Source organism: Echeneis naucrates, chromosome 22, assembly GCF_900963305.1.
Source record: "Echeneis naucrates chromosome 22, fEcheNa1.1, whole genome shotgun sequence".
Classification (NCBI taxonomy): domain Eukaryota; kingdom Metazoa; phylum Chordata; class Actinopteri; order Carangiformes; family Echeneidae; genus Echeneis; species Echeneis naucrates.
In genome coordinates this window covers 4,823,086-4,839,935 of record NC_042532.1, presented here as the reverse complement: position 1 = coordinate 4,839,935, position 16,850 = coordinate 4,823,086, and the positions used below count along the sequence as shown (strand labels likewise).

Genomic DNA, 16,850 nt, shown 5'->3' with positions numbered 1-16,850 from the left:
CGTCCTTTCAAATAAAAACAATAGAAAACAAAACAAGACAAGTAAGCATTTCAATAGATTTTCATTGTAAAATAATTAATTTAATGTGTGTGTATTCGATTTATTAAGGAAAGCGGCACAGTGAAATTAATTACGACGTTTTAACATAAATAAACGTCTCAAGAAAAACAGAAACTAGGAATCTAATATTCCCGGACTCGTTTTTGGTGTAAAAAATATCATATTGGCATTATCCATAACATAACATATCCATGTCAACCAATCTGTCAACTTTCGTGTTTCATGAATTCGAAAATTTCCTGCGAGACAGATCTGTTATTTGATTTTCTTTAAAATGATAAAAAAAAAAACCTTAAAATTTGCATTAGTTCACGTAAAGAATCTTAAAAAATGTATTACATTTGTTCTGCACTTTAAAAGTGAATTATATTTCTTGGCTATAGTTTTGCTAATAGACCAGAACAAGAACACGCACATTGCACTTGTGACAGGAATTATAGATATTCAATTTAATATAGCTTCTGTTATGGAAGAACATTGATTTTCCTTAGTGACTGGTTGTAAAAGAGGTATTGTTCTTTGTGTGCATGTCTCCTTCTGCCGGTAGACTCCAAGTACTACAGTTGTCGCCCAGTTATGACGCCATTCACGTGTGTTTTTACAGCATGGTGACCTTCTTTCCCCAAGCAGTCCGGTCGTGACAAGCAGGAGACCGCGTCGTTGTGAACTGTAGCTGTAAATGGACTACGCGTATTCTGTATAAGGCTCAACATCAGATTGACTCTGAGCCATTGATCCTTCAACAGGAAAACATGCCGTTGTTTCTCGTTGCAGCTGTTTTCTATGAGGTGTAGGTCACTAAATGGGATCGTTAGATATTCAATTGTAATCAGAAGAAATGGCTGTGCAAATGCCCTTTAGTATGTTACTCTTTGTGCATAGACTGGTGAGAAGTTGCACATCCAGTCAAAGACATCACAGACAAAGAGATGTGCTTGTAAATTTTACTAAAGGGATACAGGAGATAAGAAGATTCTCAACTGGTCCTGTGAAGTTTAACAGCAACAGAAGAGAAGACTCGGACTCTTCAGCCCAAAGCGACAAATCGACATCCAGGCAGGCACTGGTGGGCAGGAGGAGGAGGAGACCCCTGTCCCCCCTGGAGAGGATCAGTGGTCTGCTGCCTCCGGACGCCCTGAGCCCAGAGGTGGTGCAGCTGCGAGAGCAGAGCCAGCAGGAAGCTGAGGAGGGGACTGGCATCCTGGGATCTGTCACACACTGCACACAAGAGAAGAGCGGACATCCTGAGACACTTGTGGGAGAGCAGTCAGCGCCTGTAGGAGACAAATCAGATAACTATCATGTGTCTGATATAGTAGTGACACCAAACCCTTCAAGGGGGTTGATATCAGCCACGCTCCCAGGGGAGAGGTTGCTTACCTTCGGAGAGTTCCTTGTCGCTGAGTATTACAAGAAAGAGCAAGTGGAGTTCAAGAAGATGTTCAGGCTTCAGACAAGTAATCATCTGCACAGCAACTGGGGGTTTATCTCGCATGACGACATCGCAGGACAGCCTGCAGGACAGGTCCTGAAGACACATATAGGTGTCCCCATCCTCATAAGACGAGCCAGCCTGGAGGATTTTGTGCTGCATATGAAGAGGGGGCCTGCCATTGCCTACCCAAAGGTATCCATATCGTCATTTCTTCATCGCATGCTATTTTGAGAGTGTCTCAGGGTAGCATTACTCCTCTGTTCTCCGCAATCACATTGTGCCTTAGTGTTTCTCTCTCTCTGCCAACATTTGTTCCCAGGATGCAGCCACCATGATGATGATGATGGACGTCGCGGAGGGGGACTCCGTGCTGGAATCAGGCTCCGGGTCAGGGGCCATGTCTTTGTTTCTATCCAGAGCAGGTCTGCAGGGCTCCACTTCTGGCTCTCTCTGGCTTTCCTCTTATTGGACAAATGTAACAGTTTTAAAAATGAACATTTCTTGGATCAATCTTCTCCCGCTTTTCTGTTCCTGGGTCACTGTGGGTGTTGGAGCCAATCCCAGCTCACTCAGGGCGAAGGCAGGGTACACCCTGGACAGGTCACCAGCCCATCGCAGTTTAATAAATATAGGACTGGTGAAATGTATTAATCTTAAACATTACAATGTCACAGTCTCTGCTGTTGACTAAAAACTGCTCTCTTTTTCCTTTTTCTGAGGAGCTGTTTTTATTTATTTATTATATTATTATTTTATATTACATATGACTATTAGAAGCTATTAATTACTGGTATTGCTTGATACGAGAGCCATGAGAAACTAGGCAGGAGAATTTGCTTACACATAAAGTAAATAAGTAAAGACGTTTATTAAAGTAACAAGAACGGCGCGTTAAATCAGTGAAGTAATAATAAAGCAAGAATAGAGGTTCATGTAAGAGTTACTGCTGAGGAAAGTCTGATTTGAACCTTATGCCCTGAGGGATGGCTGTTGACAGGGAGGGGCCATGATTTCTGTGGGAAATCACTTCATGTTTTTATTCTCAGGATTCTTCTGTGAGGAAAATCCAGTCATTATTGTAACAGTTGAAATCATTTTCATGCTGCATTCATTCTTTTAGGTGAAGGAATATAATATGTGATTGAGAGAGGCAGCTGTGATATAATGTCACATTTGTTAAAGCTGTTTTTTTCTGCTGAATTAACTTGTTTGTTTGTTTTTTTTGTTTCACCAGTTGGGTCAAAGGGCAGCGTCCTGAGTGTGGAGGTCCGGCAGGACCACCTAAAGAGGGCTGTGTTGAATTACAACCTCTGGAGGACATCATGGAGTTTGCGGCGTGGGGAGGAGTGGCCCGATAATGTCCAGTTTCACAACGCTGACCTCTGCACGGCTTCCTCTCTCCTCGCTGGTCAGGGATTCCATGCGGTCAGTGTCAGGTTTAAATATGGTGCTCCACAGTGCAGGATTCTTAACAAGAATGCAGCATTACATAAAGAAATATATTCAGATCCTGGGAATTTCCATTTTGTGACGTCAGCATGGATTATCTCTGTTGCAGATGGCTCTTGATTTAACAAACCCTCAGTTGGTGTTACCTGCTGTGACTCCACATCTGCACCCCGGAGCTGTATGTGCCATCTACCTCGCCAAGTGTGTAAATATAATGTGTCACTTTTAAAGCAAGTCTTAAGATGTGGGCTTATACTTCCTGTGGCTTACTACTTCCTGAAAGGAACTTGAAGCTAGAGCCAGCAGCAAGTTAGTGAAGCTTAACGAGGCATGATGACAGAAAACAGAAAGTTTTACGATTATTATGAATACACTATCATTATAAATGGTAATAACCAGCCTTGTTGAGTCCAACAAATTCCATCAGTCTTTAGCAGCTTGAAATTGTGTGCCATATTTTGTGTAAGTCTGTATTTGCTCCATGTTCTCACTATATCACTCTCCACACGAATCAGTGACTTTCAGCAAATTTTACTGCAGACTGGCTTACTCTCTACTGCTTTCAGGTAGAAGAAGTTAAATTGTAAACAACTCATCATCTTTTAGAAGCAGCTGTTGGCTCTAGCTGTCCGGTGCATTAAAGGGAAATGCACTTAAAAAGAACAAGCATGTCACATTTTTACCTATAGATTCAAAGTATGTACTAAATGCTTCATATACTTTGTAGAACTCAGTATGCACATACAATGCCTGTGCTCTCCAAACCTTTCCCATACAATTTTTAAATGAGCACATAAGAAATTAAGATGATTGAACACTGTCATTTTCTATCTTACATTATTATTCTGTGACTGTGTTTATTAATACTAATGTGTTTTATTCACTCTCCCCTGTAACATTTCTTTCAAATTGTCCAGTATAACACAGGTGGTTGACCTATTAGAGGGCATCCGATTTGCAGTGCTCCCATTATTGTGTGAACACATCGTTGAGGTTCCAATCCGACACTGGCTGGTGACCTCAGCCGTGCAAAAGAATGGGCAGTACTGCACCCGGAAAGCTCCGATCCTGCAAGCAGAGGAGGAGGAAGGGGAGTGGAGAGGAGCTCAGACTGACAAAGGTAATTTAAAGTAACCTTGCAGACATATGGAGGCCATGATGTGGTTGAGGTTTTCTGCCACTTGAAATGTTACTAATGTATTTCAGAAGGCTTGACTGCAGATGAACACCCAGCCTTTGGCAGTGTTCCCTACATTGCCAGACCTCGCCCTCATCAACCAAGCCACACGGGTGAGATGTGACCACATTTCACATGGGCCCTGAGTTGACAAGTTGTGAAGGCAGAAATGCTCATTGTCTTTTCTTGCATTTTCAGCATTCCTAGTGAAACTGAGGAAGTGTGTTCCGTAGCTGCTCTGCCTCCAGGTACCCTGGGCAAAGATTTATTCCCCCCCCCCCATACCGTTACTGTAAATAATGCATAATAAAAACTGGCATCATAGTATCAAATGTATTTTGATAATTCATTGCACAAAACAGGATACAATAATGAATCGCATGATGACAAAATTCAGTTAAATTCTTTATTGAAAACTCCAGAGGCAGCAATGGATCATTTAACAGGCACAATGGCAACTTCAACATTAACACACCAAGAAGAATCCCAAGATGCAAAGACTTGTATCGATCAGTGACTAAACTTAAGCTAATTTTCAACTAATTTTATCATTGGTGACTAAGTGGTTTTCAGAAGAAAAAAAAAGTGCTTCAGCAAATAAATAAATAAATAGTAGGAAAGTGCAGATTAAATTCTTTAAATTACCCCGTAGTGCATCACATTAATCTAATGAATATTTCAGAACATTAGTTTATTCTTACTGTCAATTGAATAATATGATAAAAATAGCATTCTTGGCAAGATTAACACAAAACAATAGTTTGACCTCCAATTCAGACCTTTAGAGTTGAAGCTCTATAAAGGAGGAGAGAAGATGCCGAGGTGGTGAGGCCCTACTCCTCACTAATCCAGTCCATCGAGGTGTCGTATGCAGATCCACAAGAAGACTCATCCCCTAACAAAGAGTGAAGATGGGAAAAGGTTTAATACAAGTGAGCTTTGCTGTTAGTGTCTAAGACAATCCAATCCTTGCGACCAATAGTCAATCATTTAAAATAAGACACTGGAGGTAGGAAATAAATGAGACATAAATGAAAGGGTCCTAGATATATCTTTTTGAGACCAATTTGAAACAACTTCTGTCATGCTGGAAGGAGCCATTAATATTAATTGCTCATGAAGACTGACCAATGCCGCTGCTCACTGTGATCATGTTTAACCATCCTGAACATTAAAGTTCCTGGACCATTATCTATAGGATTTTATGTATTAGGTACTACTGCCACATGATTGTGAGCATAATCACAAGAATAAGCAGGTGTAAAGGTGTTCCTAACAGTGCTCAGTGGTTGTATGGCATTTGAGCCTTTACAGACCAAAAGGAAAAATGTTAAAAATGTCAAAGGACTCAAATTATACCAGAAGAGGAAAAGGACAGCAGCCTGGCTACTGTCTCCATTTTCAAGTTTTTATTCTACTAACGCTAATATATTCCAGGGGTGTCTCTAAGAAGATGTGAGCGAGATGAATTTGAATAGAAACATGAAAAATGTTCAAATGGTTTTCTAAGACTCATCTACATGCTAGAATAAATCCCATTCATCAACCCCAGATTCAGTCTCCAGTCAGTCACTAGGATATAACACATTCATTTCCAGTTTTATTTTGTAATCCAGATTTGTGAAATTCATCCCAGGTGTAATCCTGCTAAATCACATCTGCCCACCATCCCAAAAGACACCCAGAAGTCAGAGATGGAAATAGGAGTCAAGTTTCCACTGTTAGCTTTCATTGGCCTATATTACCCATAGCAGCACACAGAGAAATATTTAGAATTTTAATATTTAGTTTAATACATTTTCTGGATGAATTCCACAATCATCTTAGCCTTAAGATGCTTTCTGGAAATAGAGGGTTAGGGTTAGGGTTATTTTTGTTCTCCAGGTCTGTGACTTGACTGTAGTAGTGTTATTCTTTTTAGCCAGCTGTGGTTGTTTGAGACACCCATGTCCATTATGATACTTACTCAGAACCTCTTCAGTGCAGCAGCAGGAGGAATACTGCATGGGGCTTTTAGTTCCCACCCTCTTCCTGTACAAGGCCCTATCTCTAGGTGGGGTGGTCTCTGTGGTCTGGAAGGAGGGGAATGGGTCTGGATAGGTGTTGTTTTGGGTCTGTACAGAGAAACCTTTACAGGGAGAGGAAGAGCCCAGGCCTTGACGTAGCCTGCCACTGCAGTTGCAGAGGGCACAATAGACTGGGGAGGCTGAGGGCCCGCGGGGTATATTGACATCATCTCGGTTACCATAGTGTCGCCGGGCACCACTGTGGTGCTCTGATCTCTCTCGCAGCCATACAGAGTGAGACGGAACAATGGCCATCACCTACAAAGAAAGGGAGTGAAACAGACAAGAAGAATTACCACTTTGCGGATGTATCCCTCTGCCACCTAGGCTGGTTTTACATTACATCCCTTTCTACTTAAACCTACTGAATGTTTTTGCCAAATTTTACGATCCAAGAAGCAATACTAAGATAATGCATCCACAGCCAGATGGACAACCCAAAATTAAAATTTAACTTGCCAGAAAGGAGGGATTAAAAACCCTAAATAAATCATGTCACTGATAAACTGTGCTGCCTCACAGTTGCATGCCTCAACCATGTCTCCAGATTCATAATAAAAGTGGTGAAGACTGGAAGAATTCACATTAAATGATTTTATCATTTTTATCCTAGTGAATGCTCATGACAAATTTGAAATTTTAATTCCTTTGAGGCATTCTTAATTTTTAGTGCACATCAGAGCTTAACACAACAGGACAACCTGAAGACGTAACACCAGCCACAGCTGTGGCTGGCACTAAACAGGGTAACATTTTTGACTTTAAAACACAACAACTGCAATTTGCAGCTAACGGAAACCCATTGAAATTCCCAGTAAAAAATAAAATAAAATAAAATAAAACATTTATCAGTCTCTTCAACTTCAGTTATGTGTACCTCTTCACAGCAGCGTCTGCTGACAGCAGCTCTGTACTGGATGCGACCCCAAAGCTTGTCTCGTTGCTTGAGGAATCGGGGAAACCGTTTCTGCCAGTTTTCCCCCAGTGCCCATGGAAAAATCTCATACTTGCTCTCCTCCTCATCCTCCTCCATGGTGTTGGCAAGATACCTGGACATGGAGTAAAGCCAGCCATTTTATAAATAAATCAGTGGCAGTTGTGAAAATATTAATAATCTTTTCTCTCTCAAACTTACAGTGCAATGAAAAAATTCCGTCTTGTGTATTCAGCGATAGTGAAGTGCGCCCTTTTGAAGTACACAAAGGTCATTGCTAGAAGGTACTGGTGTGTCATGGAGAAAATCTTGAGTCAGTTAAAAATAAGCATCGTCAAACTTCAAAGAGAACATGAAGCAAAAATTTTGGCCTTACCTTGTCTGTCATTTTACGACAACAGTCCATCCACAGGAAGTCATGAATAAGGTCATCATCTGTCACAGAGTTATTTTTAAATGAGCCCCTTTGGCTTATTTGCAGTTAATTATTCATTTTGATGCAGCTGATTTCAAACATGATTTTTACTTGATTGTTATTCACCAAAAAGTCTGAAGTACGATGACATTTCTTGCAGCTGGATAACAATAGTTGGAGGCGTGGCCATTTTGGTACGATGCACCTCATCCTGATGCTGGTTCTGCAGGCGCTTTCCCGGTGGGCCCTGGGTGTCTTGGACTTTGGCTCGTTTTAGTCGGAGACCTCTTCTGCTTTGAGCAGTTTGAGTGCTGCTGGGTTTGTGTCGCAGGGTTGCTGAGGGGGGAGTCTGGCACCATGTGCGTGTGTGTTTCATGGTGCTGCAGCCTGGAACTGCTGAAGCCAAGAGCCTGTGGTGTGTTCTGATAGGTGCTGAAGGACAGGTGTGAGGCACAAAAATAAGAAATAACATTAAGTGATAATGGTACAGTCTGGGATGTAATGAAGGACATGCGAGGTACAAAAAATTAATAAATAACATTAAGTGCCACCCCAAAGTGAGTTGTTTTTTTTTTTTTTTACATGAAAAACGGGTTTAGTGCTATTTCAATATGGCTGCCAGACTCTCGGTCAACCGGCTAGCAAAACTGCTCCAAGCAAGCTAACTCCTACATTATTTCGGGTTCATTGTCCGCTCTAATGTAATAAATAAATAAAATTACTTATGTGTAACTGCCAGCTGGTATGGTCAAACTGAAAGTTACTTTAGATTCAACCCTAAAAAGTCCTTCAACCCAGTACTCGACCCGGTGAATTTTCCGGTTCTCCTCAGTGAATGAAGTCGAGAGAAAAAACAAGATTTGAATCTCGGTTAAAAAAAACAAACAAACATAAATGCCAGATTTCCGGTAGGAGACGTTGTGTCCTCAAGAACAGGTGAGGTTGGCGACAACTAACTCGTTTCAACCCGCTTATCCTGGGGATAGCTCAGCCTCCATTCCTCTAACTCACCGGCTGGAGAAGATGGTTGTTGGGGAACGCGCATCACGAGCCTGCCGATCCACCTGCAGCGGGGACGCGCATACCAATCGCACCTTCTTCTTCTTCTGCTTTATTAATGGCTGACATGACCTCACTGATGATTCCGGAAATGACCTCCACGACACGTCCACTGTCATGTCAATAATTACACAACAGTACTAAAATAATTCACATCAACAAATTCTGCACAAGAACGCCATGGTACACAGTTGTGATAATTCAGAGAAAGTGGTATCATGGGAATGTAATTTCAAAAGATAGGAAATGTTTTATTTATTAATCTAGTTTTACCACAATTCATACTCATCAATCATCCATCCTTTAAGTTTGAGTTAATAGAAAACCGTTTCATTTGCTCTAAAATAATATTTTGCCTTAATATTCAAATGAACTAATACAAGATGGACACCAGTAACTCAGTTCACTTACTTAACTGATTGATTGATTAACTGACTTTAGGGATTTTGGATAATACAGTCAATGAAAATATCACAGTTGTACTCATCAAATGTCTTGTAACATGATTGATGTTACTGTTTTATAATTTTTCATAAAATGACAACAGAATTCAACAATGAGCTCGATTGCAAATGACACACTTTTACAAATAACTTGCTATAAGTTGGTTCTTCTTTTTTGCTGTGGAAATGTCTCCAGTTGTCTCTAAATAGGGAGATATTATTTTCTTGGCTATAAAAAGCCACCTGCGGCCAGCCCTCATTACCCAAATGAGCTTATGGTCTTACGAGTAGGTGAGTTTTATATGCTTTAACGTGACATATGTGCTCACTGAGGACTTCACTGAAAGCCTCACTAATCCTTTCAGCTGCTTGTCCTTTGTAAGGCACTGAAGAATGTGTTTCTGGGAATGCAACAAGGATTTTTTTTCCAAAGATGATCATCGTTGGATTTAATTTGCCTATTTATGAAAGCTGGAAGAAAGTCGTAAAATGGATTCATCAGTATTTTGTTTTGGTAGCGTACACCTGGAAAGGAATATTATCAGACTCAACAACCTCATTCATCTGAGAATGACAGATATAGCAGGTGGCTAAAGGACTGGCAATTTTTTTTACATCATTCACTGCACTGTCTGCTGCATTGTGTTGGTTCTCTAAGAGGATAGTCTGCTTGTATTTGAAAGAACTCTAAAATGGGCTGCTCACCATCCAAAGGGAACAATTTTGGGACCCTGGGCTCCATAAGGAAGAATAGAATGTTACCCCCTCCACCTCAACAGAGGCCAACACAATCCACGCCGGAAGATGAAGCGAGTCATAATTCAACATGTACAGATGGTGATAGAAAAGAGAAGAAAGCAGCTGGACAAACCCAGGTATTGCAAAAAGATTCACATATAATACCACAAACAGAGAGATCTGTCAGTGAGTCTGCCCCAGAAGCCGTGAACATGGATAAATTGGCAAATCAAGCTAAGGAAAACAACATAGTGTCCCAGAGAAAAGAGAAAATTTCTGATAAAGAGGATGTATCAGAAAAAAAGCCTGTCAAAAAACAAAAGAAAAACATCCGAGCTGGTAAGGTCCCTAAAAAGAAAGAAAAAGATAAATCTACAGAACAAAAAGTGGATTTTCCAGAACCTCTGGTAAAAGCTCACCAAGCCACTTATGCCTTTTTGAATCCCAGTATAAACAAATATGACATCCTGCTTGGACTTCTGGAACAAGCAACCCAAACTCAGGTTTCTGTGACCCCTATGGTTGCTTTTTTGGCCCTCCGCTACCAGGAAATAATTCAGGGACTGGAAGAGATGGCAGATGAGGGAGAGAAAGTTTTAAGAGAAAATGGAGAGCATCTCGCTTGGCCAAGTCAGCTGAAAAACCTGTCATCCTCCTCTCCTCTGAAGTCTGGTTCTGTTAATGCCGAGCCCCCACCAGATCTGTTGCAACAGCTGCTTCAGTACACAACACAGCGAATGCGAAATGTGAGCCAGACTGTTGGTGGAATTGGAGACTCTGCTTTGGAAGAAGCAGTGGAGTACTTTGCTTCAGTCTCACAGCTTTTAGGAGTAAAACTGAAAGCCAAACGTGCAGTGGAGAATAGGCTGTCACAACTCTTGTGTCGGATTGAAATGGCCTCTTTACGCAAGCCTGGTCCAGAGGACTCTGCTCTATTTAGTGAGGACAGTGGTATTGGCGCTGAGAGTGAATCACTTGCCGGATCTGAAAGACGCCATAGACGAGAGAGCTGTGAATCATCTGGAACAAATAGAACTACTCCTGTCAGTCCTATGGGATCCATGAACATTAGACAAGGAGTGTCAAGGCAAAAGCTTTTAAGCCAAATAAGTCCAAGTGTTTCCCTCACCTCACTCAACTCACTGGGTTCAACATGTACCATAATGGCAAATGACCAAAGAGACTCATTGCTAGGGTCAGTATCCTTAGATGATGGGGAGGAGGACGACAATGATGACTATGAGGAAATAGATAGAGGCATGTTTGTAGGTTTTAGAAAGCAGTCAGATTCTTCACCTGCAGATCATGAACACCCACGCCGCCTACCCCCAAAGCGCATAGAGAATCCTCAAAATGTAGAAATGACTCTCAAAATGAAAAATGCTATTAGTGGTAGGATACAGTTTGTCCAATCACAGAACACCAGTGCCAAAACCAAGGTAGCAGGAAGCCCAAAAAATAGTAGACGACAGTGGGCAGATGAGGAACACAGATCTCCAAAGAGGCCTCAGACAGCAGCAGCACCTGTCCAAAAGGCAGTGGCAAAGAAGACTCCAGTGGCTAGGGAGCAACGTTCCCGGTCAGCAGAATCCCTGAGGAGCAAAGGTGAAGACCCCACTTTGCTTGAACTAGAAAGGACTCAGAAAGATTTAGGCCACAGGCTACAAAGGATGAGTAAAAGCAAGGCAGGGGTAAACACTAGGACTATTCCATCAAAGCAAACACAGGGAAGCTCACCAGCACAGTCACCGGCAATTAATTGCAAGCATTCGTCTCTGCAGAACAGCCAACTACGTAAATACGATGCAGACTTAACAAGGCACAACAATAAAAAACAGGAGAGAAGCAGTGATGTTGAAGATGATAAGCAGAAAGACAAGAAAACATCCAAGGGTCCTGTAAAGGCCACTCCACCCCCTAGCCCTCCCTCATCGCCCCGGCCATCATCAGGCCTCCGCAGAGGCAGGAACTCTGTCAAAAAACTGATTGATACCTTTAGTCAAGGAATAGATGAACTCGACAGTCCCAAGGTTTTGGGACCGCTCAAAGGAGTAAAGAAGTGTGGTGTTCCTGTGTTACCGGGTTTAGGAAACATGGAAGCTGTGCTTAGTACCGGTTTAACCATCTGCAGGCCTGAACCCATCACATCGGAGAAAACTGATGATTTAGATCTTGATAGTCTCCCTCCGCCTCCATTGGAAGTATTAATGGACAATTCTTTTGAAGGTGCCCACAGTCATTCATCTGGTGTAACAGTTGATGGGGCTGGAAAAGTAGGAAAATCACCTGTGTTAAAAAGGACTGTAGCATCACACCGACTGAGGGCCTCAGTTCAGTCAGTGCTGCCAAGCAAAGGAGGCTTTCCACAAGCTTCCAAGGTTGTTTCCCTTCCGAGACCAGATCAGCAAAATGCATTGGCTCCGTCAAAGGTCAATCAACCAGTTTCTCAACTAGAGGCAGACCCCAGAAAAGAAAAGGATTCATTGAACAATGAAGTCAAAAAGATTATACACTTATTACACTCAGGATCAAACACAGACAGATTGTCAACAAATGTAGAAGTCAGTCTGCCTGCCAGACAAGAGGAATCCACAAACTTTGAAAATGACCTTTCAGTGCCTGAACCAAATACTGAAGTGTCCACATTGCCTCCTTTTTCTGCAATTACTAGCCAACCACCTGCCACAACACCTAAATCTCGGGGTCGAATGCTACCATCCACACCCTCTACACCAAACAGCTTGCACCGAAGACTTCCCAGTCCCCACAACGTCAGAAAGCCACCGTCTCCTCCATCTTCAGCAAGCCCCCCAGTTAACAGGAAACTCACCACACCACCAGCTGTTCAGAGGAGGCTCCCAAGCCCACCTGTTGCAAAGCTAAATATCTTAACCTCAAACTCAGCCTCATCATACCCCTTCAAAGCACCATCTCCGCCAGCCTCGCCAAAAATACAAAGATGGTCCAGAGAGAGTGGCAGTGAAGACTCATCTAGCGCTCGGATGCTCAATAATGCACGTTCGGTCTTCTGCCCAGCATCACGGTCCTTGTTTGAAGCCCAGCCTTGTTCAGTTCCACGACCACCTGAAGCATGGACTGCTACTGGAGTATCTTTCCTTTCGCGTCCTTTTGGAAGTCGGGGAACGTTTCCTGTGTCTGTTCAGGGGCCACGACCCTTCGTCCGACGAAGTCATTCAGACCGAAGGCCAAGTCTAAATCTGCTGTCAAGATCACCAGGCATCTCAGTGGCTGAGTCCTGTGGGAGCGAACCAGCAATATGTTCACAGGGGTGAGTAATTTCAACATTATGCAAAGTAAGTCCTTCAGTGTTGCATTCTCTTCCCTCCTTCATAGTCTTTTAAGAACCACATTTTCATACTATTCTCCTAAAATCTTAAATAAATCTGAATTTGAAAAACATTTTCTGCTACACAGTGATTGGTTCTTAAGAAATTTGCTTGGCTGGCATGTATTAACTCATTTAATAAATTTTTTTTTCAGAAAGAACCCAGAAACAAATAACATAAGTAGGAGTTAACAAAGCTGTTAATATGATCAAATAAGAAAAAAATAATAATCTTGAACTAAAAAAAAAAAAAAAAGTAAAATTAAGAAATGACAATTTGTGCATTGGGCAGTGTTAAACTACAACAATTACTCTTTCGTACTTTGTTGTGTTCCTGCTGGATTGAATGCTTGAATTGTTTTAAGTCACAATAGAAGCTTAAAACAATATTTTAAAGTTTACTGTCCAATTTTAGGGGGTTATACACCTCTGCCCCTGCTTGCATGTTTCCTTCCAGTGACTGACCATAATCACAGTAATGCACCACCTCTGTTTATAGCTGCCTCAAACCTACCTCCCCCACTTCCTCAATTGCAAATGAAAACATTCTCTGTTCGTTCTTATAGGCTGGACGGTGAACCAACCAGTAAAGATGACATATGGGGGAGCCAGTCAGACCTCAGAGCTACACCACGCTCTGCATCACACCCAGATCTGTGTGTTGTTGGTCAGGCTTTGCACAGAGACTAAAGGGGCCAGAGAAGGGGCCAGTAGGATTACGGATTAGAAAGCCTTACCAAGGATTGCTGCTGATGGTGTTTCTGCCTCTAAGAAGAGAAGAAGAGCTAATTCTGTCCACTCGGTGTAGGCACACGCCTCCACAGTGTTTATAATAAATGCTTTCAGGGTTCATTTCTTATGCCTGCCCGACTTTGAACACATAAACGTGGTCTTGAATATGTTTGTGCACAGCTATTTCAGAGAGGAACACATTTCATTTCACATCGCTAATTTCATGTTTACATTATATGAAGCTCATTATCTGACTTCCCAATTTATGAATGTGTCAGCAGGTGTTTTAGAAATGAATAATGATTAAGCAAGGTGAATATACTAATATCACTGTTTATATCATCAAAATGAGGAAAATGTCGGGGGTTTTGGAAAAAAATATAGATTCAAGCAATAATGTCATCATCAATAATGAAATAAAATGATGGACTGATTATCTTCAACTTCATTGAAGTGTTAAATGTTTGCATTTTATTTTTATTTTTCTGTGCTGCAAGCAAAAGTGTACCTGTCTGCCATTATTTTCAAGAAAATTGTTGCATCAATCAATTGCTGTTGTTGTGTTTTATCTTTCCTTTGTAACATTTGTTAATAAAAGACACAAGTAATAATTCCATCGTTCCAACATGCATGTTTCATAATTGTTATTGGGTCCAAACTTTCAAGAATTATTTATCAACTAGATTAGATTAATTAGATTTTGTACAAGTAGTTGTGCTACTTTAGGTCTTCAATTCATTATTGTACACCAATCATTTGATGGTGATTTGATATCATACTATCATATCATCATCATAATCTTCACATCAGCACATTACCAACTGTGGTCAGCTACAGCTTATAATGGTCAAATCAAAACAAATTCATGAAGGAGGAAACCATATGACCCTTGAACAGCAATCTGTAAAAATTTGTCCCTGAATATTTGGGGACAGGAAAAAGCTCTAAATAAATAATGTGTGATGTAAAATTCCACTGGGCAGTGGAAACTGCGCTGCAGACCTTTAGCAAGCCCTCTCAAATATCATGCATGTGGCTGAAGTATGAAAGAGTCTGTAAAGCTGGAAATTGGTTCTTCTAACAAACATCATGCAGTTAGAGTTAGAGTATGGGTTCCCGTGCTACGTAAAAAATATCATCAAATGCAGAGTGGCTCAGATGACATAGTTGAAAGTGTATGACAGCAATGTCTGCACTTTGTTTTGTCCTGATGAAGAACCTGAGAGTGGAAATGATTTCCTGTTCACCACCTGTGACTGTGTCTGCATCGACTTGCTTTAAGCCTTTTTCCATGCATTGAAATGAAGCTGCTCCAAAGATCATTTCTCCTATAATGAATAAAACATGTGCTTCCTTTTCAAACTATTTAAATTAGTAATGAAATACAACAGTACAAAAATACATCAGTAGAATAAAATTGGCCACCAAAACAATACTTATGTCATCTGTATTTGAAATATGGGCTATGGAGGGCAGCACAGCGGCATAACTAAGTGCTTTTGCCCCACAATAAGAAGGTTGTGGTTTCGGTTCCCGGCCTGGGGCCTTTCTAAGTGGAGTTTTCATGTTCTTCCTGTGCCTCTGATGGTTTCCTCCTACAGTCCAAAGATATCATGTTTGGGCTAACTGTGACTCTAAATTGTCCGCAGGTCTGAGTGCCCCCCGACCTGGAAATGGATAAGAAGTGAATGAACGTTGGAAACATTTTTGTTGCAAAAAAACGATATGAAAAATAATCTCGTTTTGAGTTCCAATGAGGATGAAAGCTGTCAGTTGATAAAAACTGACATGACGTACAAACTCAGTGTCAGTCAATGGAACTCTTCCTCTTTGGTGGAGGTTTTGATCTTCTCTGACAGAAGGAGTTATATCGTGCTACTCTCTCTGGAATGAACAATGAATATTTACTCACATCATCAATTTGATAGTATTAAGAGTCAAATGAATGTTAATAAATGTATGTTTCATGTAAAAAGTAAACATTCATTCATTGGGATCTTCTTGGATCACTGAAATATATACATTTCATCCCACATATATAAATATGGGTGTATATTAAGACAAGGGGTGTTTCTAATAACATGAATGGACTCTAACTTATTCAAAATATTTATTTGAATTGACTCCCTAGAGTCAAACAAAACAACAACCCAAAAAAAAAAAAAAACATTTTATTGAATGACAATAATCTTGAAACAATATTTTCAGATTTTCATTCATGTACTGTCCTCTTTTTATCTATTTTCAGGTTGTATTCACTGTTGCACGATAGTACTGGAGACAGTCCGAAAATGAGTGAAGTCTGATGCAGAAAAACCTGAGACCTTTTCTTCTGGACAGATTGTTAATGTATTCATTGGCTGGTGTTAAAACCCTTTTATTGGGTTATAAAGCTCTCAGTGGTTTTAGTCCTTCTTCTGTTTTGTTTTTTTTTGTTTTTTTTTTAAATAAACTGGCCCCTTGGGCATTTTGTTCATGTTAGCGAACATGTTCATGCCACATTTCGTTAATTTTAAGCAAAGTCACCACATGTTGATGAGTCCTTTGGTTATTATGGCCCACATGAGTGGCGCTGCCTTCACCTCTCTGAGACCTGAGTGAAGGTAATTATCACAGGCAAACTCAAGACTTACCTTTTTAGCCTGGCTGGCTTAAATCTCTTCATTTGGTTGTCCATTGCAAGTTGTTTCTATATGTTTTGATTTTATTCTTTGGAATACCTTATTTCTATTTATGGTAATTTACATTCACATTTTGTTACTTATAATTATTCTCCTCGAAACATCCCTCTTTCAGCATGTTATTGTCTTATCATTATTATTTTCTTCGATTTGGTTTTGACTCTATTTCTGTCATTATTTCATCTTTATCACTCTTTTTTATATTTGTTTTTCTGTTGTAATGTTTCCTCATTGTGAATTCTTATTCGGGAGATTTACAATAGGTTTTCCTTAGCAGTTGTTACGGTTGTGTTGTTTTTATTATTGCTTTCTGTG

At 40.8% G+C, this 16,850-nt stretch overlaps 3 protein-coding genes across 4 annotated transcripts; 2 read left to right on the top strand and 1 right to left on the bottom strand.

Annotated features, from left to right (window-relative positions):
* Positions 1-5: 5 nt before the first annotated feature.
* On the top strand, positions 6-4,443 carry trmt61b (tRNA methyltransferase 61B). 2 transcript variants are annotated; one of them, XM_029494174.1, is made up of 8 exons: positions 6-41; positions 665-1,687; positions 1,815-1,917; positions 2,730-2,920; positions 3,054-3,145; positions 3,862-4,064; positions 4,151-4,234; positions 4,320-4,443. In XM_029494174.1, exons 2-8 carry the CDS (start codon positions 899-901, stop codon positions 4,352-4,354), a joined length of 1,497 nt encoding a protein of 498 aa, XP_029350034.1. In that variant the 5' UTR covers positions 6-41; positions 665-898; the 3' UTR covers positions 4,355-4,443. The 2 variants fall into 2 exon arrangements, with proteins under 2 accessions (XP_029350034.1, XP_029350035.1); XM_029494175.1 differs by lacking the exon at positions 6-41 and having other exon boundaries at positions 660-1,687.
* A 511-nt stretch (positions 4,444-4,954) lies between these two features.
* On the bottom strand, positions 4,955-7,912 carry spdya (speedy/RINGO cell cycle regulator family member A). The gene is made up of 6 exons (XM_029494299.1): positions 7,663-7,912; positions 7,498-7,556; positions 7,323-7,408; positions 7,065-7,236; positions 6,088-6,445; positions 4,955-5,016 (listed from the first exon to the last, which is right to left on the bottom strand). The coding sequence occupies exons 1-6, from the start codon at positions 7,910-7,912 to the stop codon at positions 4,955-4,957; spliced, it is 987 nt and encodes a 328-aa protein (XP_029350159.1).
* Positions 7,913-9,988: 2,076 nt separating this feature from the next.
* pcare1 (photoreceptor cilium actin regulator 1) lies at positions 9,989-13,812 on the top strand. Its single transcript, XM_029494298.1, has 2 exons — positions 9,989-13,065; positions 13,689-13,812. The coding sequence occupies exons 1-2, from the start codon at positions 9,989-9,991 to the stop codon at positions 13,810-13,812; spliced, it is 3,201 nt and encodes a 1,066-aa protein (XP_029350158.1).
* Positions 13,813-16,850: the final 3,038 nt, after the last annotated feature.